This window comes from Moschus berezovskii, chromosome 6 (assembly GCF_049115385.1).
Source record: "Moschus berezovskii isolate FMDL1 chromosome 6, NW_MosBer_1.0, whole genome shotgun sequence".
NCBI lineage: Eukaryota > Metazoa > Chordata > Mammalia > Artiodactyla > Moschidae > Moschus > Moschus berezovskii.
The window spans coordinates 123,827,512-123,854,179 of NC_142465.1; the positions used below are offsets into that span (position 1 = coordinate 123,827,512).

A 26,668-nucleotide genomic window follows, 5' to 3' on the forward strand; every position below is an offset into this window, starting at 1 on the left:
AGGCAGGGGGAGAAGGGGATGACAGAGGATGAGATGGTGGGATGGCATCACCATCTCGAGGGACATGAGTTTGAGTAAACTCCAGGAGTGGGTAATGGACAGGGAGGCCTGGCATGCTACAGTCCACGGTGTCGCAAAGAGTTGGAGACGGCTGAGCGACTGAACTGAACTGATTGGAGAAACCATAGCTTTGACTGCATGGACCTTTGTAGGCAAAGCAATGTCTCTGCTTTTTAATACACTGTCTATGTTTGTCATAGCTTTTCTTCCAAGTAGCAAGTCTTTTATTTTCATGGTTGCAATCACCATCTGCAGTGATTTTGGAGTCCAAGAAAATAAAGTCTGTCACTGTTTCCATTTTTTCCCCATCTATTTGCCATGAAGTGATGGGACCAGATGCCATGATCTTTGTTTTTTGAATGTTGAGTTTCAAGCCAGCTTTTTCATTCTCCTCTTTTACCTTCATCAAGAGGCGCTTTAGTTCTTCGCTTTCTGCCTTAAAATAATGTCATCTGCATATCTGAGGTTATTGATATTTCTCCTGGCAATCTTGATTCCTGTTTGTGCTTTATCCAGCCCACCATTTGGCATGATGTACTCTGCCTAGAAGTTAAATAAGCAGGGTGACATACTCCTTTCCCAATTTGAAAGCAGTCTATTGTTCCATGTCCAGTTTTAACTCTTGCTTCTTGACCTGCATACAGCTTTCTTAAGAGGCAGGTAGGATGGTCTCTTCAAGAATTTCCCACAGTTTGTTGTGATCTACGCAAAGGCTTTAGTGTAGTCAGTGAGGCAGAAGTAGATGTTTTTCTGGTATTCTCTATCTTTTTCTATGGTCCAGTTGATCAAATTGGCAATTTGATCTTTGATTGCCTGCCTTTTCTAAATCCAGCCTGTACATCTGGGAGTTCCCTGTTCACACACTGCTGAAGCCTAGCTTGAAGGATTTTGAGCATTACTTTTCTAGCATTACCAGTGCTTAGGGGAGGGCAGAATGGGGAACAATTGCTTGATGGTTAGAGTTTCTATTTGGGATCACAAAAAAATCTGGAATTGACAGTGGTGAAGGTTACATATGAATGTTCTTAATGTCACTGAATTGTACATTTAGAAATGAGTTAAAATGTTTAATTTTGTTATACACATTTTAACATTTAAAAAGTGAAAAAAAGTTATAGTACAAAAAATCAACTAAATCCAAAAGAATGCAGGAATGGAGAAGAGCAGGGGCAGAAAAGTACAAGATCGGCTTGTTACCGGCACTGCTGGCTTGGACAAGCTCCACACAGTGTGTCCCGGGTTAGTCTGAACTTGGGACAGGGCCACAGCACTGAGCGGGAGGCTTTCTGAGGTACTTGCCATATTTCTGCCATGGTTACGTAGTGTGGCACTTTGGTTGCAGCCCCAAGCAGCTAGGCCTCTCCACAGTTAACTTTCCTGAACAAGCAGCATTCTTTCTACTTACGTATCCACTGACATTGGCCAGTACTGGACCAGTGCTGGAAGTGGAGATGTCCATTAGACAGTGGCGAGCATAGGTTGGAACCCATACTACAAGAATATGAAATGCCTGTGGAAACTGATTTCAGGCATACCTGATAGTCTATTGAGGTAGACTTCTATGGGGAAATCCTCAATATGCTCATCTTCGACTGTCTCAGACAGGAAAAAACCTTTGGCTCTTTAGAGTCACTTCTTTCAGCAATTCAAGCTTATCCTGAGTAAGCTAAGAAATGCCTAGATTTACCAGACTAGATGTGAAACAATGAAGACAATTTCCTCTAGGCTTCTGAAAGCAAAATAATGAATGACCACTGGTGAGAGATCGTTTTATATTTTCAGCCACTGCTTCCTAGTATTTCACTGCTCATAACTATGCAATCTCACCTGGTTATTTTTAATTTTATTTTCATCTTAGTTATATTTTTTTAAATCAAACACTTGCCTACATCTGTGAATTAAACAGCATAACATAGTTACCACATCATGCTTCAACTGTCAAGTTATATTCATCATGAGATATTATTAAAAAGGCTTTATCTTTAAAAATAAAAAATGTTTTAGTGCATTATATTAAAATCTCTTTCAAAATTTTCTATAATAGACCACTAGAAAGGTCATTTTTAAAGTGCCTTATATGGAAATAAAATAAATATAAGTATAGTTGTAAAGGCAAGTCACTAATTTGAGATGAGACCTACAATTCTCACAGTAAAACCAAGACTGTATGTACCTGCATAAACTGTGCTGCTAAACACAGAAGGCTCATACAAGAAAAAACATTAGGTCATATGGTTTATTTTTGGTTTTTTAGATCTATACTGTCTTCCATAGTGGCTGCACCAATTTTACATTCCCACCTATGTGTACAAGAGTTCCCTTTTCTCCACATTCTCACCAACATTTGTTATTTGTGTTCTTTTTGATGATAGTCATTCCGATTTGTGTGAGGTGATTTCTCACTCTGGTTTTGATTTGCATTTCCCTCATGATTAGTGATGTTGAACATCTTTTTACATGCCTGATGGTGATTTTTTTAATGTGCCTTTTGTCCTTGGAAAAATGTCTATTGAGTTCTTCTGCTCACTTTTCAATTGGTTTTTTTTGGTAAATGTGTTTTTAAATGTTTTAAATTATGAAAGTACGATAACATATTTACAGAAGACTTGGAAAATACAGAACAAAGTTACACACAATTCCACTGTATATTAAAATTATTTTTTAAGTAATTAGTTGGAGTTTCAATATCAAACTCTCAAAATTTAACAGAATGCATGGACAGAAAAGTAGAAGGATACAATAGACCTGAAAAGCACTATGAACCAATTCAACATAGTTAAGATTTATAAGTCCAGTGGTAAGACTCCTTGATTTCAATGCAGGGTGCTGGGTTCAATCCTTAGTCAGGGAACTAGATCCCACATGCTGCAATTAAAAGTTCGCATGCTGCAACTAAAGATCCTACATGTTGTGTCTAAGACCTGACGCACTCAGACAGATAAATTTTCAGGCTTTCCAGGTGGTGCGAGTGGTAAAGAATCTGTCTACCAAATGCAAGAGTTTGATCCCTGAGTCAGGAAGATCCCCTGGAGGAGGGCATGGCAACCCACTCCAATATTCTTGCCTGGAGAATCCCATGGACAGAGGAGCCTGCCAGACTACAGTCCATAGGGATGCAAAGAGTTGGACATGACTGAAGCGACTTAGCATGCATGCATACAACAGCAGGATATAAACTCTATTCAAGTTCCCAAAGACTATAAACCAGGAGACACTGGAACGCACAGGGACATAAAGTTGGGTGCAAAAATCTCATGGTATAAAGGTATTGAAATCACACAACGTCTGTTCTGTTATCACTGTGCAATCATGTTAGAAATTAATGTCAAAAGATATTTGAAAACAACCCACATATTTTCAAGTGCAAGGTGACATTTACCAAGAGAGATCTTTGACTTAGCCATCGAAAGTCTCAATGAAGTTAAAAGACTGAAAAAACACAGAGAGTGACTGCAGAGGAGAAAGCAGTTAAATGATAAATAAATACCAAAATGAGAAATTAATATAAAAGATACTTTAAACATATGTATTGGAAATTAAATGTCCACTGTTAAATGATGGGTGTAGCTAAGATGCCATAACGAGGAAAATTGGAAAATATTTGTAACAATAAAAATGAAAAAAGAATTTATCAGAACTTGTTGCATGCAGCTGATGCTACTGAATGCAACTAAATACAATATGGAATCTTGAATAAGATATGAAAAAAAATAATGGACACTGGAATAAAATTTTGTGAAATTTGGACAAAATATGTACTTTCAACCCATTAGACTGAGCCATCCTAGCATCTTTGACTGGCCTATATGAATGCACTAGGGTTTCTGTCCTTTTGCTATAAAATGGAGACAAATGACTAGATAGAATTGTGACAAATTGGAGGGTTATGCTTGGAATGATTGGACTTGAAATAGGCTAGACCAGTGCACAGGAGTATGTATAGGCTGATACATACTTAAGTAGGTATTAACAAATCGCTACATTGTATCTTCGAAAACAAAGATGAAACATGTTTTCTCACTACCTGATCCTTCCAGAGATGACACCACCCTTATGGCAGAAAGTGAAGAGGAACTAAAAAGCCTCTTGATGAAAGTGAAAGAGGAGCGTGAAAAGGTTGGCTTGAAGCTCAACATTCAGAAAACAAAGATCATGGCATCTGGTCCCATCACTTCATGGGAAATCGATGGGGAAACAGTGGAAACAGTGTCAGACTTTATTTTTTTGGGCTCCAAAATCACTGCAGATGCTGATTGCAGCCATGAAATTAAAAGACGCTTGCTCCTTGGAAGGAAAGTTATGACCAACCTAGATAGCATATTAAAAAGCAGAGACATTACTTTGCCAACAAAGGTCCGTCTAGTCAAAGCTATGGTTTTTCCCGTGGTCATGTATGGATGTGAGAGTTGGACTGTGAAGAAAGCTGATTGCTGAAGAATTGATGCTTTTGAACTGTGGTGCTGGAGAACTCTTGAGAGTCCCTTGTACTGCAAGGAGATCCAACCAGTCCATTCTAAAGGATATCAATCCTGGGTGTTCACTGGAAGGACTGAGGCTAAAGCTGAAACCCCAATACTTTGGCCACCTCATGCGACGAGTTGACTCACTGGAAAAGACTCTGATGCTGGGAGGGATTGGGGGCAGGAGGAGAAGGGGACGACCGAGAATGAGATGGCTGGATGGCATCACCGACTCGATGGACATGAGTTTGAGTGAACTCCGGGAGTTGTTGATGGACAGGGAGGCCTGGCGTGCTGTGATTCATGGGGTCACAAGGAGTCAGACACGACTGAGCGACTGAACTGAACTGAACTGATCCTTCCAGAATTTGGATTCTCCAGTTGGCTCTCCCGTGGACTTGATGGTTTATTTCGACCGGATGACAACTAGCTATACTAATCATTGTTTTGATCTGTACATTTATTTTGCCCATTTAAAAAGATTGTCTCTTGCATTATCCATCGTATAATCAGTCCTCTATGTATATGAGATATCGTCTCTACACGGATATAGAGATTCTAGGGTTGTTCAGGGCTTCCCTGATAACTCAGTTGGTAGAGTCCTCCTGCAATGCAGGAGACTCGGGTTCTTAACCTCAGCCGCCTACCAGGGGCCAACGCCTGGCTCCCGGGCCGCGCCTCAGGCCCCGCCCCGCATGCCCCGCCCCGCATGCCCCGCCCCGCATGCCCCGCCCCGCATGCCCCGCCCCGCATGCCCCGCCCCGCATGCCCCGCCCCGCATGCCCCGCCCCGCATGCCCCGCCCCGCATGCCCCGCCCCGCGCCGTGCCTCAGGCCCCGCCCCGCATGCCCCGCATGCCCCGCCCCGCCCCAGGCCCCGCCCCGCAGGCCCCGCCCCGCGCCCCAGGCCCCGCCCCGCATGCCCCGCCCCGCGCCTCAGGCCCACTTCCCTAGACTCCGGACTCCCGCTTTCCAGTCACTCCCCGAGACCTAAAGCCGCCTGGATTCTGGCTCAGTCCTCAGGTGAAGCGCACCCAGACTCTGGCAGTTGGAAACCCCAGGCCGGCCTGATCCGGATGCTCGTTCGCCGGCGGTACTCCGGCCCGGCATCGCACGAGCCAGCCTCCGGGGTCCTTCAGGCCTTCGGCCGGGCAGCCCTCCTGAGGTCCTTGAACGGTTGCGTAGCAGCTGCGGGGACGCGGGCAAAGCTGGACGCCGAGTGACGGGCGGTGGGCCTTGGGCTGCCTGTTGGGGTCCGACACTAGTGGGAACCGGGACGGGCGGGTTCCGAGGGCGGCTGGGGCCCCTGAGGGCGACTGGGGGCCCTGAGGGCGGCTGGCCGTGGCCGGACAGACCTGCGGCGCCGCTAGTCTCCAGTCCTCGCTCGGGAACAGCAGAGATGACGAAACCGCGCGAGTGGCGGCCTCGCCTGTGGGAAGCGCCCCTTCAAGGCCGTCCTCGGGCCCTCAGCTGGACGGAGGGCCCGGTGGGGGGAAAGAACGGCACAGTGTTTCTGGCAACGGTGGGAGGAGGGGGGCGAAGGCAGCCCATTCTGGCCAAGAGGCTGAGGTGCTCGACCACTACTTGAGTGAGAGAGCTTATCCAGTGGGTCGCGAGAATATCGACGAGCTTTGAAGTTCTTCGAGAATAGATCTGGCTGCGTTTGGCTCCAGCTGCAGGGTGGAGGTGGAAAGGGAAGCCCCTTAATTATGTTTATTAAGTATCTGCCACTTCCCAGTCACTGCTCTTGAGGCCGAGGGTGCCTCGGTGAACAAGGCTGACTCCCTACCTGAGCAGAAGCAAAGCGTTGCTGTCAGGGAAACTCAGGGGTCCTGCTGGTATTTTCCAGCCTGTGTGCGCCTCTGTCATAGCTCTTGCCACAGTAGAGTTTTCCTTCGTGTCTTGTGCAAGATGTGCCCGTATTTAAGGCTCAGTAAGTGCGGGCGCTGCTGCTGCATTGTTGCGTCGTTGAGCTCAGAGTGTGGACAGTGGAACATTCTCAGTAATGTTTGTGAAGTTATTAATATATTTGGGTGTGATGACGGAGGATAGTGGAATAGAGCTAGAGATTATGTTACACTTCGGTGTTGGCACTGGGTGTCTGGTGATGTCTTGTACAGACAAGGGATGTGAAGAGTGAGTTTGGGGTGGGTGGGGCTTAGGTGTCACAGGTCATTTTTGCCTGTGTGCAGTAGTTTGCTAGTCAAAACCTGGTAGGCAGTTGCATACTTGAGTCTGGCACTGAGGAGCACGCTGTCTCTGTGGAGATGCAGATTTGGCATCATCAGCATTTAGGAAATCCTTGAAACTAGTAGAGTTTGAAATAACCCTAGAGAAGAGGGCCTGGGAATGCCAGGTTTGGGAAAGGAAAAAACAGCTACTGATTTCAGTAGGATGGAAAATGAGGTGGAGGTGAGAAGCATGAGGTAGAGGATTGGGTAGAGACATCTTTGGCTGTGTGGTCTGTCATTCAGCGATGAGAATTCAGGCCCACACAATGTCTCAAATTGATTATGTGATGTAAGCACTGATTTTTGCCCCTGCTTTACAAGTGAGCAAATATTTGTACATAAAACTTGTAAAACTTCAACATGGTTTTAGAATAGTCTCTCCAGGTGGGAGTGGGAGTTGTGGTCCTGAGCATAGCTGTAGTAAAGAGATGACACAGGGTAAACCACTCTAAGAAGATCTTGTTGGGGACACGATTGCAACGCCATGGTTCAGCAAGTGCTAGCCAGGTTGGTAGTGAATAGAGTAGAATAGTGTCCGCTCTCATCAGGTCATTGTCTCCCCTGTCCAGGAAGAGGAAGGGAATTTGGTTGAGGGGACTTCTCATCTCTTTACCAACAGACTCTTCTTGATCTTTCCAGTGACAAGATCCCCCTCCCCTGAGCTGATGCCCTTTCTACAGCCAGAAGCCAATGGCTAGGGACAAAGCCAAACCCTGTGAGCTGGACCAGGAGAAATACGATGCTGATGACAATGTGAAAATCATCTGCTTGGGAGACAGCGCTGTGGGCAAGTCCAAGTATGTTGAAGGATTGGGGGAGCAAAGCCAGGCCCAGAACAAATCTGGGTTTTTAGAAAAACCCTCTAGAGGCACAGAGGAGCGTGGCTTCTGTGGGTGTGGTGAGGGAGCCCAGGCGTGGGGGAACAAGGGAGCCTCTCATCAGCAGCTGTGTGTGTCTGGGGAGGAGGGCCGGAGAGGGCTGAATCAGAACTGAGAAGTGAGCTTTACCCGTGAGTCCTGGCAGAGATTGCTGGAGCAGTTCTGGTGAGGTGAGCACTGGGGTTTTCCTGTGTGTGGTGTGTGGGCTGAGAGATTTCAAGGTGCAGACAGTGGGAACGGGGAGAGGAAAGTGTGACAAGTGTGATTAGCATAACCAGCAGCAGGTTGAAGAAAGGTGGTGAGGAAACTTTCTTGAAAGAACTCACTGAGAAGAGTGGATAGAAATGGTGACTGACTGTAGTCAGCATAAGGATCGGCTCGATCATAACTTCAGTGCCTCTCTGCACACTCCCCTGAGCCTCTGAGGGAGGCTCTGCAGTGCAGCAGCCTGTCTCCACAGCTCTGAGCCTGTCTGTCAGTTTCTGGAAATGATGACTGACTGTAGTCAGCATAAAGATTGGCTCGATCATAACTGCAGTGCCTCTGTGCACACTCCCCTGAGACTCTGAGGGAGGCTCTGCAGTGTAGCAGCCTGTCTCCACAGCTGTGAGCCTGTCTGTCAGTTTCTGGGGCTGTGGGGCACACACCCATTTCTGCCCCTGAGCAGATACCTTGTTTAGTTTTATATTCCAGGAGCCCCAGTTCCACCTTGTTTTCCACTTTTATTAACATATCCTTGGAATCAGGAAGCTGTGAATAGTTCCCTAGGGGCTTTGCTGGTTGGCACAGTGGTAACTTAACTTTTCTCAACCTCAACTCTGTTTATTTTAAAAGATGCCCTGGGAAAAGCAAAGCAGGAACTTGTAGCAGGAGTCCTAAACTTAAGCCTTCATCTCAATGCCCAGACTTTAGGTGGGAGCAGGGCTGTCACTGTAAAATGCCTAGGAAGGAACTCAAACTAACGATTTTCTCATCACAGGGCTCTGGCTGGAACTCTCAGTGCTGTGTTGAATAGAAGTGGCAAGAGCAGGCATCTTCTTATTTCTCACCTTGAGGTGAAGCTTTTAGTCTTTCACAACTGAGTGTGGTGCTAACTCTGGGGTTTTCATCAGTTCAGTTCAGTTCAATCACTCAGTCATGTCCGACGTTTTGCGACCCCACGGACTGCAGCACGCCAGGCTTCCCTGTCCATCACCAACTCCTGGAGCTTGCTCAAACTCACGGCCATTGAGTCGGGGATGCCATCCAACCATCTCATCCTCTGTCATCCCCTTCTCCTCCTGTCTTCAATCTTTCCCAGCATCAGGGTCTTTTCCAGTGAGTCAGTTCTTTGCATCAGGTGGCCAAAGTATTGGAGTTTCAGCTTCAGCATCCATCCTTCCAATGAATATTCAGGACTGATTTCCTTTAGGATGGACTGGTTTGATCTTGCAGTCCAAGGGACTCTCAAGAGTCTTCTCCAACACCATAGTTCAAAAGCACCAATTCTTCGGCGTTCAACTTTCTTTATGGTCCAGCTAGCTTTGACCAGATGGACCTTTGTCAGCAAAGTAATGTCTCTCTGGTTTTTAACATGCTGTCTAGGTTGATCATAGCTTTTCTTCCAAGGAACAAGCATCTTTTAATTTCATGGCTGCAGTCACCATCTGCAGTGATTTTGGAGCCCAAGAAAATAAAGTCTCTCACTGTTTCCATTGTTTCCCCATCTATTTGCCATGAAGTGATGGGACTGGATGCCATGATCTTAATTCTCTGAATGTTGTGCTTTAAGCCACATTTTCACTCCCCTCTTTCATTTTCATCAAGAGGCTCTTTAGTTCCTCTTTGCTTTCTGCCATAAGGGTGTGTTATCTGCGGATCTGAGGTTATTGATATTTCTTCAGGCAGTCTTGAATCCAGCTTGTGCTTCATCCAGCCAAGCATTTCGCATGACGTACTCTGTATAGAAGTTAGATAATCAGGGTGACAATATACAGCCTTGACATACTCCTTTCCCAATTTGGAACCAGTCTGTTGTTCCATGTCTGGTTCTAATTGTTGCTACTTGACCTGCATACAGATTTCTCAGGAGGCAGGTGAGGTGGTCTGGTATTCTTATCTCTAAGAATTTTCTACAGTTTGTTGTGATGCACACAGTCAAAGGCTTTGGCATAGTCTATAAAGCAGAAATAGATGTTTTTCTGGAACTCTCTTGCTTTTTCAGTGATCCAGTGGACATTGGCAATTTGATCTCTGGTTCCTCTGCCATTTCTAAATCCAGCTTGAACATCTGGAAGTTCACTGTTCATGTACTGTTGAAGCCTGGCTTGGAGAATTTTGAGCATTACTTTGCTAGCATATGAGATGAATGCAAATTGTGCAGTAGTGTGAGCATTCTTTGGCATTGCCTTTCTTTGGGATTGGAATGAAAACTGACCTTTTCCAGTCCTGTGGCCACTGTTGAGTTTTCCAAATTTGCTGGCATATTGAGTGCAGCACTTTCACAGCATCATCTTTCAGGATTTGAAATATCTCAATGGGAATTCCATCACCTCCACTAGCTTTGTTCATAGTGATGCTTCCTAAGGCCCACTTGACTTCACATTCCAAGATGTCTGGCTCTAGGTGAGTGATCATACCATCGTGATTATCTGGGTCCTGAAGATCTTTTTTGTGTAGTTCTTCTATGTATTCTTGCCACCTCTTCTTAATATCTTCTGTTAGGTCCATACCAATTCTGTACTTTTTTGAGCCCATCTTTTCATGAAATGTTCCTTTGGTGTCTCTAATTTTCTTGAAGAGATCTTAGTTTTCCCCATTCTATTGTTTTCCTCTTTTTCTTTGTATTGATCATTGAGAAAGACTTTCTTATCTCTCTGTGCTATTCTTTGGAACTCTGCATTCAAATGGAAATATCTTTCCTTTTCTCCTTTGTCTTTCACTTCTCTTCTTTTCATAGCTGTTTGTAAGGCCTCCTCAGACAACCATTCGCCTTTTTTGCATTTGTTTTTCTTGGGGATGGTATTGATCACTGCCTTCTGTCTAATGTCACTGAACCCCTGTCCGTAGTTCTTCAGGCACTCTCTCAGATCTAATCCCTTGAATCTATTTGTAACTTCTGCTGTATAATCGTAAGGGATTTGATTTAGGTCATACCTGAATGGTCTAGTGGTTTTCCTACTTTCTTCAATTTAAGTCTGAATTTAACAATAAGGAGTTCATGATCTGAGCCACAGTCAGCTACCGTATAGAGCTTCTCCATTTTTGGCTGCAAAGAATATAATCAATCTGATTTCGATATTGACCATCTGGTGATGTCCATGTGTAGAGTCATCTCTTGTGTTTTTGGAAGAGGGTGTTTGCTATGACAAGTGCATTCTCTTGGCAAAACTCTGTTAGCCTTTGCCCTGCTTCATTCTGTGCTCCAAGGTCAAACTTGCCTGTTACTCCAGGTGTTTCTTGACTTCCTACTTTTGCATTCCAGTCCCCTATGACGAAAAGGACTTCCTTTTTTGGTGTTAGTTCTAGAAGGACTTGTAGGTCTTCACAGAATCATTCAACTTCAGCTTTTTTGGCATTTCTGGTCAGGGCATAGACTTGGATTACTGTGATAGTGGTTTGCCTTGGGAATGAACAGAGATCTTTCTGTCGGTTTTGAGATTGCACCCAAGTACTGCATTTTGGACTCTTTTGTTGACTATGATGGCTACGCCATTTCTTCTAAGGAATTTTGCCCACAGTAGTAGATATAATGGTCATCTGAATAAAATTTGCCCATTGCAGTCCCATTTTAATCCACTTATTCCTAAAATGTCGATGTTCACTCTTGCCATCTCCTTTTTGACCACTTCCAGTTTACCTTGATTCATTGACCTGACATTCCAGGTTCCTATGCAGTATTGTTCTTTACAGCATTGGGGTTTCCATATGTGCCCTTTATCCTAGAGGTGATTGCCTTCTCTTAGTTTATAGAGTGTTTTTGTCATGAGATGGTGTTTGGTTTTTGTCTGTTGCTTTGTTTGCATTTATTGTGATGAATATGTGGGATTTTCCCTTCATTCTATTTATATATGTTTGGTTAATTTTCTTAAGTTGTACCACCTTTATATTCTGAGAATAAATCTCCCCTGGTGATGATGTATAATCCCTTTAATATGAATTGGTTTGCTAGTGGGTTGTTTTTTTTCTTTTTTTTTGCGCTGTTCTGGGTCTTAGTTGCTGTTCGGGGGCTTCCTCTAGTGAAGCGAGCAGGGGCTCCTCTCTAGTTGAGGTATACAGGCTTCTGCTTGCACTGGCTTCTCTTGTTATGGAGCACAGGGTCTAGAATGCAGGCTCATTGTGGTACATGGGCTTAGTTGTCCCACAGCATGTGGGATCTTCCCGGACCAGGGATCAAACCTGTGTTCTCTGCATTGGCAGGTGGATTCTGAACCACTGGACCGCCACGGAAGTCTGCTAGTGGATTTTGGGGGGATTTTTACAACTAAGGTCATGAGGAATATTGGCCTGTAGTTTTCTCTTCTAATAGTGTCATCTGGTCTTGGAATCAGGATACCACTGGCCTCATAGAAAGAATGAGAAAGTGTTCCCTCCACAGTTTTTGGGAAAAGTTTGAGAAGAACTGGTGTTTGTTCATGAAATGGTTGGTAGAATTCATTAGGGAAGTAATTCAGTCCCGGACCTTTAGTTACAGGGAGTGTTTGAATGCTGATATAATCTCCTTACTTGGTGTAGGTCTACTCAGGTTTTCTGTTTCATTTTGAATGTGGTAGTTCATGTGTTTGTAGGAGTGTGTGCACTTCCCCTGGGTTATCCAGCTTATTGGTATGCAGTAGCTCATGGTGTTCACTTGTAGTTGTTTTGCTTCTATAAGAAACGTTACTCTCCAGCTCTCAGTTCTGATTTTAATCATTTGTGTCCTCTCTCTCTTTTCTTAGTCTAGCTAAAGGTTTGTTGATGTTGTCGGTCTCTTCAAAGAGCTAATTTCTGGTCACCCTGGTACTCTCTGTTGTCTTTCTGTTTGGTATTCTGCGAGTCTCTGCTCTAATCTGTAGTATTTCTTTCCTTCTGCTAGCTGTGAGTTTAGTTTGGTCTTTCATATCTACTACCTTAAAATGTGCAGTTATCTTGTTGATTTCATTTGCATTGTTTTGTGAATGTTCTGGTTTTCCTTCTGTTATTCTAGTTGCATTCCATTTTATTTGTAAAGATACTTTGTATAATCTCAGTCTTTTAAATTTTATTGACTTTTTTGTAGCCTAAGCTGAGTTTACTTGAGAAGAATATATATTCTACTGTTGTTAGAGTATTCTGTATATGTTTGTTAGGTCTCTTTGGTTTATAGTGTAGTTCAAGTCCTCTGTTTCATTGTTCTATTCATTATTGAAAGTGGGATGTTGAAATCTTAATGTATTATTGTGCAACTGTTTATTTCTTCCTTTAGTTGTGTCAATGTTGACTTCATATATTTTGGAACAACTCTGTTGTTCTTTACATATATGTTTATAACTTTTCTATTTTCTTGACAGATTGAACTTTTCATCGATATATAATGTCCTTCATCTCTTGTAACATTTGTCACTTAAACGTTTGTTTTGTCTGGCTGTAGTATAGCCATTCTAGTTCTCTCTTGAATACTGTTTGCATGGAATATCTTTTATCATCCTTTTGTTTTCTGCCTCTTTTTGACCTTGTATCTAAAGCAAGTATGTTACAGTTAGCACATACTTGGTACATATTTTTTAAGTATACTCTGCCAATCTCTCACTTTTAATTGGAGAGTTTTATCTATTCCCATTTACAACAACAGTAATTAAAGTTATTACCGATAAAGAAGAATTTACTTCTGCCATTTAACTGTTTGTTGTATGTCTCCTGTTTTATTTCTCAATTACTCCACTACACTTTAAGTTGATTTTTTGGTAGTATACTGTTTTGAGTCTCTTCCTTTCATGTATAATTTTAAAAATTTTGTATTAATAGCTACCTTGAAGATTATAATTAATATCTAAAATTTATAGCAGCATATTTGCATATCAATTTAATTATAATAGTATACACTCTGTCCCTTCCCTTTATATTGTTTTGTCACACATTACATCTTTATACATTAATTGTTCATTAACATAGACTTATAACTATAATTTTATGTGTTTGTCTTTTAAATCATATAGGAGAAAAAAGAGGAGTTATAAACTGAAAGTATGAGAGTACTGTTTTTATATTTGCCTGTGTAGATACCTCTACCGAAGATCTTTATTTCTTTATATGGCTTCAAATTACTGTTTAGTCCTTTCATTTCAACCTGGAGGACTCATTGCACTGTTTCTTCTAGGACAGATTTACTGCTTATGAGCCACATCAGCTTATATTTATCTGGGAGTTGTCCCAATTTTGCCTTCATTCTGGAAGGATAGTTTGCTGTGCATAGAATTCTTTCTGGACAGTTTTTTTTCCCCCTCAGGACTTCAAATATGTTTCCACTGCCTTCTGATCTCAGTGGCATCTGATGAGAAATTGGCTGTTTATTTTATTGAGGATTTTGTCTTTCAGTTCCTACAGTTTGCCTGTAATGTGGAACAGTGTGAATTTATCCTGCTTGGAGTTTGTTCAGTTTCCTAGGTGTGTATATTCATGCCTTGCATCAGGTTTGGGAAGTTTTTAGCCATTATTACTTCAAATAACCTCTCTGCCCCGTCCTGTCTGCTGTCTGTGGTGCCTGTGTCAGGATGATTAATGCTGTCCCGTGGATCCTTAGGCACTGGTCGTTTTCACTTGTTTTCCTTTCTGCTTCTCAGACTGGATGATTTTGGTTTCGTTAACTTCAGGTTTGCTGAAGAGAAACTGTCCTTGCCTTCTCCAGTGGTGTGAAACCCTCTAGCGCGTTTTCCCCTGAGTCACTGCTTTTCGGCTCCGGAACGGCCGCTGCTTTCCGTGTCCCTGTCTCCTCGTCAGTGCTCTCATCCTGTCTGCGTGTTGCTTTCTCATCTCCTTTAGTCCTTTGTCCATGGTCTCCCTTAGCTTTTTGAGCTATTTAAGACAATTGATCTAACATCTTTGACTAGTCAATATCTGGATTTCCTCAGGTATTATTTCTGTCAGATTCTTTTTATCATGTGAATAGGCTATTCCTTCCTGTTTCTTTGTATGCTTTGTGATTTTCTGGTTTAGAATTAGACATTCTGAGTATTTTACTGTGGTGTCTTTGTGTGTGTTAGTCGCTCAGTCATGTCCAACTTTTTGCAACCCCGTGGACTGGAGCCCTCCAGGCTCTTCTGTCTGTGGGATTCTCCAGGCAAGAACAATGGAGTGGGTTGCCATTTCCTTCTCCAGTGGTGACTTTGGAACTCAGATATTCCCATTCCTCAGGTATGGCTGATTTCTGCTTGTTTAGGGCTGGAGTGTGTACTTGTAACTTTTTCATACTTTTTGCAAAGTGTTTTTTCTTTTTTGTGTGTAGTCATTGATATTTCCATTCCATTATCTGTGGTCAGACAGTGATCGGATAAAAATTTCCTTAAATATTTGGCTCCAAAATGGGAAAGAAAAAAAGGGATAGTCCTGTCCTGTTAAATTTCAGGTAGTTGCAGGGAAAGCCTCTGAAGCCTGAGAGAGCTCAGATCTGGCTCCTTAGGGATCTACCAACTGATCACAACATGCAAGACAGACTCTCTGAGGACAGTGTCTCCACTGCCAGCCGGGCACGTGGGGCACCGGTCACTGCGTGGCTTCAGTGGGCCTGCAGTGAGCACAGCTGTTGCTGGTCTGTGCGCGGTGTTCTTCTGCACGAGGCCAACGGTCTCCTTTCTTCTAGCACGCTCCTGGTTCTTGAGTCCAGTCAGGTTCCAGAGCTCTGAAATGGTTGATTCTGATCACCTTTTCTAGTTACCAGTTGAGGGAGTGACCCCTTGAACTTCCTACCCCACCATTTTGTGTAATGCCCTCAAGGTTCATTTTTTTCATACACAGGTGTTCAGTTGTTTCTCCACCATTTGTTGATACAGCAGTCCTTTGTGTGGGTGCATGAACTCAGTCGCTCAGCCATGTCCACCTGTGCAACTCCACGGACTGTAGCTCACTGGGCTCCTCTGTCCATGGAATTACTCAGAGAGGAATACTGGAGTGGGTTGCCATTTCCTTCCCCAGAAACAGTCCTTTGCCCCACTTAATTGCAGTAATGCTTTTGTTCTAAATCCATTGACCAAACACATGGCTATACATATTTTAAGAGTGTGTTTCTTGTCTGCCTGTCTTCCCCCCTAGAATGTAAGCTTCACAAAGACAGGAATTTTCATCTGTTTGTTCAGTGTTATAGCCTGGTGCCTAGCCTAGCATCCAGCATATGGCAAGCACTCAGTATTTTTTTTTTTACTTTTTTGTACTAAACTGTATCTGTCTGTTCTGTTGAAGAGTAGTTATGAAAAATTATCATTTTTATGATATTAGATACAGTTCAGTTCAGTTCAGTCGCTCAGTAGTGTCCGACTCTCTGCGACCCCATGAATCACAGCACACCAGGCCTCCCTGTCCATCACCAGCTCCCGGAGTTGAATATTTTATGCCTATCATCTTGGGCACAAATTCTATTAGAGCTGGGGTGAAACTGCCCAGTTTTAGCATTAGCTCAAATTTTGAGTTATCCCGTTTTCTCTGCAAAATAGTATAGTAGATTCTCACTCCTGCAGCACAGTATAGGAGTTTCTGTTGTTTCATAAAGTCCCTAACTTTGTGACTATCCTTCGACTTTTTCAATTTTGTTACTCTAATGGATGAGTGTGCTACTTCATTTTATTTAATTTGCATAAAATCATTAAAAGATTGAGCATCTTTTCATATGTTCGTTAGCTGTTCATCTGAATCGCCTATTCATAGTCTTAGGACCAGGTTGTCTGCGTGTCTCTTGGGCATCAGAGCTGTTCATGATCTCAGTTTACTGACTCTGTCAGTGACTGGCATCGCACGTGTCTTCTCCCAGTCCGTGAGGGGATGTTTGTTTGTTTTTTCTTTCACTTTTCATTTTGAAATAACAGATTTACAGGCTGTTGCAAAGAGAAGGCAGAGAGGGCCTGCGTATCCCTCACCCACTGCCCCCATCGGCTAGCTCTTAAGTAGCCAGAGTACAAGATCAGGTGCAGGAGATCAGCGTTCGTTCAGTGCCTGTGCATAATTCCGTGTCGTTTCATCACGTGTGGATCTGTGTAGCATGCCTGGAGTCGAGACACCCGCTATGCCAGCACAGTGGAGGCGCGGTCCCGCTGCGCGTTTGTAGCCTCTGCCAGCCCAGCCCTGCCCCCGCTAACACACTCCAGTCTCTATAGTGGTGTCATCTTGGCAACATTGTCTAACAGGAGTCATAGAACATGTGACCTTTCTCACTCAGCATAATAAATACCCCCGTGATTCATTTAAATTGTTGGGCAGGTCAGTAATTTGTTCCTTGTTATTGCTGGGTGGTAGTCCCTGTTGTAGATGTACCACAGTTTGTTTACTCCCTGTAAGGAGTAAACTGGGGTCCCTGCTCACAGGAGAAGCACCTGTGGGTGCTGCTCAGTGTTACAGCCAAAGGGTGTCAAGAACTTAGCCCGAGTCAGGAAGAGGGTGGATGGGTGGGCCCTGGGCATTGTCCTTGAAAGGGAGCTTGTGGCTGAGGAAGGAACTGGGGGGGAGCCACAGCTGGCTTCCAGGTGTCACCCCTGGGTGGTGCAGCAGCGCGAGGAGGAGGCAGGAGCGCCGAGGGACGCGGCTGACCACCTCGCACGTTCTCCCTGCAGACTCATGGAGAGGTTCCTCATGGACGCATTGTATCCTTCAAGTTTGAAATGCTCCTTGTGGCCGTTTCCACTCCCATGCCAACTCAGCCCCCTGCGCCGTGCCCCCGCTTTGCTCTAGGGGTCCAGGGAGGGCAAGGGAGCGAGTGCAGACGGCTCATTCATGCTGGCCTCTTGCCAGCTGGCCTACGTGGCGTGCTGCGGTGTGTTCTGCAGTTTACTCGCAGCTGGAGGTGCTTTGTATTAGGAAGGCAGTGGAGTGGCTAACCGGACCTTGCCTGACGCCTGGCCTGACACCCCGCCTGCTCCTCAGTAGCTTTGGCGGTGGCTGAGTCACTTAAAATCTCTGACCTCGGAGCTTGAGCTCTCTACAATTTAAAAATTCTCTGCTGTGAGTCAACTTTCTGAAGAAGGATCTGCCAGCCCCACCCTCCTTTCCTGAATTGTTATTACGCAGGTTTGTAATGAGGCAACTGGGATGATTTGTAAAAATTGTCCCAAGTGAGTTCATTGAGAACTATTGGTAAAAAGTGCCCTAGAGCATCCTGCTCCCTGCCCTGGGCCTCAGCCTCCTAAGGCAGAGTCTAAGTATATCTTACTTCACCTTCTCCTAAGTTCTTTGCGCTCACCCAACCTCTGTTGTCTCAACTCTTTGACAGTTAAATCACACAGCATCTTGCAACTTCAGAAAGTCGTATTCCCCATACTTTTTGATAGGGCTTCATACACAGACTGCAGTTCATAAGCATCTTGTCAGCTAGCTGTCTGGCTTAAGGAGGAGGCTTGTTTTCCCTGGAACTGTTATGTTGCTTCTTATGGCTGGGTTTGCTCTCTGCCTGCAAGAGCCCCATCCATAAAGAGCTGGGGCATCCACAGTGGCATTTGCCAACTACGTGATGCCACTTTGGACAGCTGCTCTGTAGAAGTCCATTCCGTGTTTTCCCTTGTACTCAGGTGGCCAGGACATAATCCCAGCCTCTCCTGCCCCTCATTTTTCATGGAGATTGTGCCTGTGATGTTTGAGGGTTGAGGTTGGTCCTCTGATTGCAACACTCATTCAATATAAAATCTGAATAACTTTCTAAAAAAGGAGAGAGAGGCTGCATTCCGTTACACCGGCAACCACCCCCCAGCACCTTTCTTATGTCTCTCTTTATTCGTTGTTTTCCCTAACCTAAATGCAGTCAGCCCCAGCAGCTGTCCACATACGCCCTGACCCTGTACAAGCACACGGCCACGGTAGATGGCAAGACCGTCCTTGTGGGTGAGCAGAACAACGCTGAGCCGCAGCGGCTCTCCAGAGGGAGAGTCGGGAGGGGAGAGAGTCGGGCGGGGGAACCGAGAGCCCAGGCTCAGATGGGGGGCGGTAGGTGCCAGGGCAGGTGGAAAGAAGCACACAGGGCTCTATTCCAGTTCTCTTCAGTCAGGAAAGTGATAGGTGTTGCCCGAGTGTTGTCTTCCACAAAGGTTTGGCTTTCAGTGGGGTTACAGCCTTCCCCTTGGCCAGGCCACACGTCTGGCCTCTGTGATGAGCGTTCGCGGGAATTGGGTCTAGTTTTGACCTTGGAGGGCCCTGCATCTTATTGGGTGGGGCGGGCAGGCGCTGAGCCTTCCCCTCGTGGGGTCTCCTGTCTGCGTTCTCCTTTCTCCTGGCCCCCGTCTCCCTCGGCTGCCCCTCCGTGCTGCCGGGCGCATCACGTGCTGACCACACACCTGTGAGCGGTGTGCTTGCCCGCCCTCCCTGCCGCTGCAGAGATGCCCAGTGCCCATGTTCTCTGCCTCTCCGCCCCCGTCGGGCAGTCAGAGCTGTGTTCCTGTTGCAGACTTTTGGGACACAGCAGGCCAAGAGCGGTTCCAGAGCATGCACGCCTCCTACTACCACAAGGCCCACGCCTGCATCATGGTATGAAGCCAGCTGGGAGGCAGAGGCTCTGGGCAGGTCTGGCCTGAGGGGTGAAGGGATGAGGGCCTGAGCCCTCCTCACCAGGGCTGGGTGCCGGGGGAAGGATCAAGGCAGGCTTCAGACTGCAGAGGTTCTGGGTGAGAGCCTGCCCGGGCCAGCGTCTTGTCTGGGGTGAGGGGGAAGGGGGTGTGTGGAGCGGCCCTTCCATCAGGAGGAGCAGAGTCAGGGCTTCGTCGTCGGCAGCTTCCTGCCCATCAGTCATCTCCGAGTCAGCACCCCTGGGGAGCCCACAGACTCCTTTCTCAGGGGCTCCTGTCCTGCCTGTGTGCTTACGGTACGAAGTCTCTTGGCGTTCTCCAGAATGTAATGCTAGTCCCTATACCGGGGGCTTCCCTGGTGGCTCCGCAGCGGTGCAAGAGACGCAGGTTTGGTCCCTGGGTTGGAAAGGTTCCCTGGAGAGGGAAATGGCAACCTAATCCAGTCTTTTTGCTTGGGAAATCCCATGGACAGAGGTTCCTGGTGGACTACAGTCCACGGGGTGGCAAAGGAGTCAGACATGATTTCGTGACTAAACAGCAGCAACCTGTGCACGGATAGAACGAGAGGAGCAGGGCGAGGGTGAGGCAGGCGGGGGCCGACAGTCGTGGCCTCGTGCCCATGACGCGTGTCTGTCCGCCCCTGTGGCCCTCTTCTGTCCTGCCAGCCTGCCTGCGTGTCTGCCCGCACCTCTCACAGCCCCAGCCTGCTGGAGGGGCCTTGGCCATGTGGGGGCCTCATCACCCTGGAGGGAGGTGGGCTTCTGCCCGCCACTTTGAAGCAGTGAAGGCTGTGCTGCTCAGCCTAACCAGCGCCTCCTCAGCTCAAAACAAGGAAAGGAAGCTCAGGAAACTAGACCTGGGCTAATGGTATGATGGTGATCATGGCAGGAGTGAAGGAGATCCCAAATGTTTCACTCCAAGCATATTTTAGAAGTAGTCTTTTTTGGGAATTCAGTAAAACACGGTCATTTATTGAAGCTGGGCCTGGGAACACCACACAAGAGCCTGTCAGTAGGCCTGCTGCTGTCTGGAGCCTGCGGCCATGCAAGGGTAGCCCCGACCCTGGGCACGGCTGCTTCCGCAAAGGGCTGTGTCCTCTCGAAGTAAGACTTGCTGCTCCAGCAGGGTACAGGGCCGTCCCTCTCAACCCACGGTTGTGCTGGGGCAGATGGACCTGAGAGTCTGTTCTGGGAGATGGCTTGGTGGCAAGCAGCTGACCTTTGGGGAGTTCCTCTGAGGAGTTGGAAGGATCCTTGTAGCGGCCACTTCAAGCGTCGTAGGACTTCTGGCCTCCTCGCCCTTAGAGCTAGTCAGTGTTCATGCTTTTTGCTGATAGTTTTAAATAGGTAAACAGTATAAATTATAAACAGTTCATAAAATGATAAGCTGCAAAATAATCAAAGATAAAAGTTACTTTGTAAAAGTTTAAAGTATAAAATTAAAAGTTTATTATTAAAGGTAAAACAACTGAAAGGGTATTCCACAAACATTTGAGATTATCATAAAGGAGTTTTAAAAAAATGGATAGGGAGTACTTAGACTAAGAAAAAAACAAAAACTTTCAATGTTCACAGACTTATCAATGGTACAATAAGTAAAATGATACTATTTGGTTAAAATAGGTAAATTAGGTGATGAGATGAAGGTTCTGGAGGGATTCTCTGCAAACTGTGAGCGAGGCTTGTGGTCAGAGGAGCCGCAGCTCAGAATGGTCTGTGGTCTGAGCCCCTAGCCCGAGTCTGCTTGCTTGTGTGTGTCACCTGGGGGTATGTGCAGAGACGGTGATGCACCTGGGCCATCTTCTTTCCTCTGCTGATTCAGGTGTTTGATGTACAGAGGAAAATCACATACAGGAACCTCAGCACCTGGTATGCAGAGCTGCGAGAGTTCAGGCCGGAGATTCCGTGCATTGTGGTGGCCAATAAAATTGATGGTGAGGCCACCCCTACACCTGGGCGCCAACAATTCGTGGGGGAACCCACCATCACACGTTTCACCCTCCTTTCCTGGGCCATCAAACCACCAGTGGTCTGTTCCTCGCAATATAGATCTCTTGGCTACTTGCCATCACTCCCCTTCCAGTAATATCCACGTGAACCAACCTGCCTCTTTGAGACACAGATCCCAGTTGAATGAGCTCTTTCTATGACATGTCTGCTGATTGTCCCTGCTTGTCCCACTTCCTGGAATGGGGACCTCCAGTGACCTACCCTTCAAAACGCTTTCCTTTTCCCTTGGTAGACAGGCCAATGTCCTACCTTCTCTCTACAGCAGACATGAAGATGACCCAAAGAAGTTTCAATTTTGCCAGAAAGTTCTCCTTGCCCCTGTACTTTGTCTCAGCTGCTGATGGTACCAACGTTGTGAAGGTAATAGGAGACCGCAGAGACGGTCTGGTGAGGTGGGGAAGGCCTGATGTTTCCAGGGACGTGGTGAAGAGAAGGGCTGGCTTCAGGGCTGTTGATGAGGACGGCATTGCTGGGGGCCCTGGTGAGCAGGTAGCGACAGGAAGGGGTCGTTGTGAGTGTTTGACAGAAGGGGAGGTGATGGTTTGGGTCTGGTGAAGAAAAGGCGTATTGACCATCATGGGGTCAGGGGCCGGGGAAAAGGTGCTGATTATTGTGTGGACGCATGATGACGACGGGCCAGCGGGTGCAGGGCAGGCAGAGTCCCGGCCAGTGGTGCCCACAGCCTTGTTTCCCTCCCACCACCCCAGCTCTTCAATGATGCAATTCGACTAGCTGTGTCTTACAAACAGAACTCCCGGGACTTCATGGACGAGGTTTTGCAGGAGTTGGAGGTAGGTCCAGCACAAATGTCGGGCGGCACTGAGAGATCGGCTTCTCTCCATAGGGTTGCGGAGCTAGCCCCGCAGACCTGGCTTGGCAAGCAGCACATGCTCATGGGCATGGCCCCTAGAGGCGTCCGAGCCTCACCTGCTGCCTTGTTCACAGAACATCAACTTGAAGCGGGAGGAGGAGGAGCAGATGCCGGACAAAGAGCAGCCGGGCCGCATCCAGAGCCCGTCTCCCTCGTGACCACAGGAGGCCTCTCCATGGCTCACTTCCCTCAGCAGCCCTTCAGCTCTCAGTGGAGGCACTGTCCCAGGCCGTCCCTGCTACACTGCCTACAAACCCAGCTGTCCCATTTGCACCCCCACCCCGACTTCCATGGCCCGGGAAACCTGAGCCTTCAGTACATGCTACTAACAGGTGTAAGGCCCGTAGCAGACCCTGAAGCCAAATTAGGGATGGACCCTCCAGGTCATTTGGGACAGTAAAGAGAATCGGAATATTCTCTGTGTGTCTCATCAAGGATATTTAGGTGTCTCCCCCCACCCCCTCCCCAAGAGCTGATGTCAGGGCCTATTCATTGCATTTCCACCAAGAGGATGATTTCTAATTCCTGACTTTTCTCCTCTTTAGGCTCCCAACTAAACCAGTCATTTTAAGAATGATCTTGAGCAGAGAGCTGTTTGTTCCGTGTTTTTTTAGAGCTCTTCTGGATACAGCCAATGCTTTGATGAACAGCGAGGCCAAGATCACAGGCCCAAGTTTGCTGTAACATCAAGTGAAAGCAGGTGACTGGTCTGGCCACAGACTAATAGACAAACATCACTGTGTGAGCACCAAAGGCCATATAGCCACACCATAAGGCATGATGTGAAATTGATGTTAGGAAGTGTCTTTTAAAATCCATATTTCAACAGGAGGCTTTTCTTCATTTTTCTGAGGACTAAGGTGGACACTGAACCTCCTTGGGTGGCACGGGCTGCTGAGAACTGTCCTGCTGCCTTTTCCATTTATCTCCAGGACTTGTTGCTCACTAGAATACTTTTATGATCGTCTTGTACGTCGTTTCCATTAAAATTTTTTTTACAATAAAGATTGAATTACATAAACATTGAGTCTGTGTGCCTGCCTTGTGGGTATGGATTTTTTTTATACTAAAAGTCACAAAGTCAAAAAAGCTGCGTTAATGGGGGCGTGGCTGTGATCGTCAAGCAGGGGTGACCAGGTTAGCTTTGCTTAACAGAGACCATTTCAGTGGGATTTAGGGTTTTAAAAGAATGGGTATTTGGGAATCAAGAACAAACATTTTTACCCTTTAAGTTATTGATGCTTACAATTTCAACTTAAGAAACGTAACCTGAATTCAGGAATGTGTTACCCTGGTGAGATGGGCTTTTGAAAAAAAAAAGAACACACCTTTATTATAGACGAATAATGTATTTAGAAAATAATGGCTTCGTTGAGATATGATTCAAATACCATAAAATTCACCATAAGTATTGGGCTTACAGAACCATTTTGCATCAGTTGTCATAAGAGCAAAGCCTGAGAAGACAACAAATCTTGGTTAGGTGAAATATTAGGGCAGTTCTCTGTCTCTGCTAGGGACCAGCTTCAGCCTGCCTCTCCCTAAGGGAGCTCTGGAGGGCAGATTGTCCCGCAGGGTTGATTCCGCTTTGAGACCAGGGGGATTTTTGTGCCAGTTAGCAAAGTGTGAAGAGGAAGAGGTGGAAGGGATGATGTGTAGTGTCTAGCTCAAAGTGGCTCCTGTTTTAGCAAAGGCAGGTCTCTGGGGAAAAGGCAGCTATGAGTTCCAACACTCAAAAGCATGGGGGAAAAGTGTTCAGGTGGGGTGTCAGCAACATCCATGGCCACATAGCTCTACATTGCTCAGATCCACCTGCTTCTGAAATGTCATTTCATTATGACACACAGGAACACCACCCTTGAATCTTCTGTAGTATATTACTGAAGTGAAACTTACATACCAAAGTTATCCATGGTAAAATACACAAGGCCGTGCCCTTTAGAACAGTCACATTGTTGGGTAACCATCACTTCTCTCTAGTTTTAGAACATTTCCATCACTGAAGTAAAACACCTTCCTCATTAAGTGGTTTCTTTCCAATATTCCCTCCCCTCAGCCCCTTGCAGATACTGATCTACATTCCGTCTCTATGGATTTTATCTGTTCTGGATATTTTATATAAATGGAATAAAACATGATGTGACCTTTTGTATCTCTTATTCTTTCACTCTTTTTTATGGCAGAATAATGCTCCGTTGTATTATATAACAAAGGTTGTTTGTCCATTCGTCCGTTGATGGACATTTGTGGTGTCCGTCTTTCAGCTATTGTGTATAATGCTGCTACGAACATGCTTATACCTGTGCATATATGCTCACTGGTGCTTATATGAGCAGTTTTCAATTCTTTTGGCTGTCAGAGACTGTTGAGGCTGCTGTAACAAAATACCATTGACTGTGTGGCTGTTCAGTCACTCAGTTGTGTGCAACTCTTTGTGACCCCATGGACTGCAGCACGCCAGGCTTCCCTGTCCATCACCAACTCCCAGAGTTTACTCAAACTCATGTCCATCGAGTTGGTGATGCCATCCAACCATCTCACCCTCTGTTGTCCCCTTCTTCTGCACTCAATCTTTCCTAGCATCAGGGTCTTTTCCAATGAGTCAGCTCTTCGCGTCATGTGGCCAAAGAACTGGAGTTTCAGCTTCAGCATCAGCCCTTCCAATGAACATTCAGGGTTGTTTTCCTTGCAGTCCAAGGGACTCTCAAGAGTCTTCTCCAACACCAGAGTTCAAAAGCAGCAGTTCTTCGGCCCTCAGCTTTCTTTATGGTCCAACTCTCACATCCATATGTGACTACTGGAAAAACCATAGCTTTGACTAGACAGACCTTTGCTGACAAAGTAATGTCTCAGCTTTTTAATATGCTATCTAGGTTGGTCATAACTTTTCTTCCAAGGAATAAGCGTCTTTTAATTTCATGGCTGCAGTCACCATCTGCAGTGATTATGGGGCCCCCCAAAATAAAGTCAGCCACTGTTTCCATTGTTCCCCCACCTATTTGCCATGAAGGTATGGGACCAGATGCCATGATCTTAGTTTTCTGAATGTTGAGCCAACTTTTTCACTCTTCTCTTTCATCAGGAGGCTTTAGTTCTTCACTTTCTGCCATAAGGGTGGTGTCATCTGCATATCTGAGGTTATTGATATTTCTTCCGGCAATCTTGATTCCAGCTTGTGCTTCATCCAGTCCAGCATTTCTCATGATGTACTCTGCATAGAAGTTAAATAAGCAAGGTGACAATATACAGCCTTGACGTACTCCTTTTCCTATTTGGAACCAGTCTGTTGTTCCATGTCCAGTTCTAACTGTTGCTTCCTGACCTGCATACAGGTTTCTCAAGAGGCAGGTCAGGTGGTCTGGGATTCCCATCTCTTGAAGAATTTTCCACCGTTTATTGTGATCCACACAGTCAGAGGCTTTGGCATAGTCAATAAAGCAGAAATAGATGTTTTTCTGGAACTGTCTTGCTTTTTCGATGATCCAGCAGATGTTGGCAATTTGATCTCTGGTTCCTCTGCCTGTTCTAAAACCAGCTTGAACACCTGGAAGTTCATGGTTCACATATTGTTGAAGCCTGGCTTGGAGAATTTTGATCAAACACTGAGCCTTTTCCTAACTCTCCCTGGACACAGAGCAGTTGACGATGCTAGTGTCTGGTTCCACCCCACTCCCCACCGTCTCAGACAGGACCAGGCACGCCCATGCTGTGTACGTCACAGAGATTACTCAGTGGCACAGGCAAGCAGTCTGTAGTCCTTCAGGGACCAGCTCCGTGTCTCTGCCTCTCACCATGGGCTTCCACTCTGTTCTCCCAGTATCACCCTCAGTGCTCTCCTCAGGGGATCTGTTGGAGCTCATGGCCATTGAACCACCTCAAGGCCAAGGTGCCTGTGGAAGAAGAAGATGCTGAGATAGCCCACAGCACTGTCCAGAGCCAGGTCTGTCTTTCTTGGGTGGAGTGTCCAGGGCAGGAAGGTGTGGAGAAAGTCAGGGTGGGGGTATTGGTGGGATGGACGGGATGACCATCTATCACAGACCAGCCTAATGTGAACTAGATTTGGCTTATTTGATTACCCTACAATTTGGCCCCTCTGAGGAAAGGCAGTGGGAGAGTCGTCTCTGTGGGTGACGGAGGGAGTCCAGAGGAGACCTGGAAGCCTCTAACTGCTGGACTGGGGTCAGGCTGAAATCAGGGCTCTGTTCCAGTGTAGGGGAGGGAAGATATCTCCAAAAAGCATTTTGGGGATCTCTGCCTGGATATTCTGGGAAAATCTGGGCATAACATGGGTTCCACGTCTAAGGGACAAGCCCCTCATCTTGAGGAGATCTGGGTCACAAGGGCTGAAGGAACTGGGGTTCCTCAGAAAGAGGGGATTGGGGGGGTCATTTGGCTGATGTAGAATGCGCAGGTTGAGAGAACGTGGGATCTTTGAGGCTGAGGAAATTGGGGGGGTCTCATTAAGGGGCTTTA

At 46.0% G+C, this 26,668-nt stretch overlaps 1 protein-coding gene and 1 pseudogene across 19 annotated transcripts; both read left to right on the forward strand.

Moving 5' to 3' along the window:
• The first annotated feature begins 1,213 nt into the window (after nucleotides 1-1,213).
• LOC148777758 (riboflavin kinase pseudogene) lies at nucleotides 1,214-5,742 on the forward strand (annotated as a pseudogene).
• On the forward strand, nucleotides 5,434-23,222 carry RABL2B (RAB, member of RAS oncogene family like 2B). 19 transcript variants are annotated; one of them, XM_088837618.1, is made up of 10 exons: nucleotides 5,635-5,772; nucleotides 7,390-7,547; nucleotides 8,608-8,683; nucleotides 17,378-17,407; nucleotides 18,563-18,638; nucleotides 19,198-19,277; nucleotides 21,137-21,248; nucleotides 21,587-21,684; nucleotides 22,032-22,115; nucleotides 22,270-23,222. In XM_088837618.1, exons 2-10 carry the CDS (start codon nucleotides 7,441-7,443, stop codon nucleotides 22,351-22,353), a joined length of 747 nt encoding a protein of 248 aa, XP_088693744.1. In that variant the 5' UTR covers nucleotides 5,635-5,772; nucleotides 7,390-7,440; the 3' UTR covers nucleotides 22,354-23,222. The 19 variants fall into 19 exon arrangements, 18 of the variants coding, with proteins under 18 accessions (XP_088693741.1, XP_088693742.1, XP_088693740.1 ...); XM_088837615.1 differs by lacking the exons at nucleotides 5,635-5,772; nucleotides 8,608-8,683 and adding an exon at nucleotides 5,434-5,542 and having other exon boundaries at nucleotides 17,291-17,407; nucleotides 18,559-18,638; XM_088837616.1 differs by lacking the exon at nucleotides 8,608-8,683 and having other exon boundaries at nucleotides 5,566-5,684; nucleotides 17,291-17,407; nucleotides 18,559-18,638.
• The last annotated feature ends 3,446 nt before the right edge of the window (nucleotides 23,223-26,668 follow it).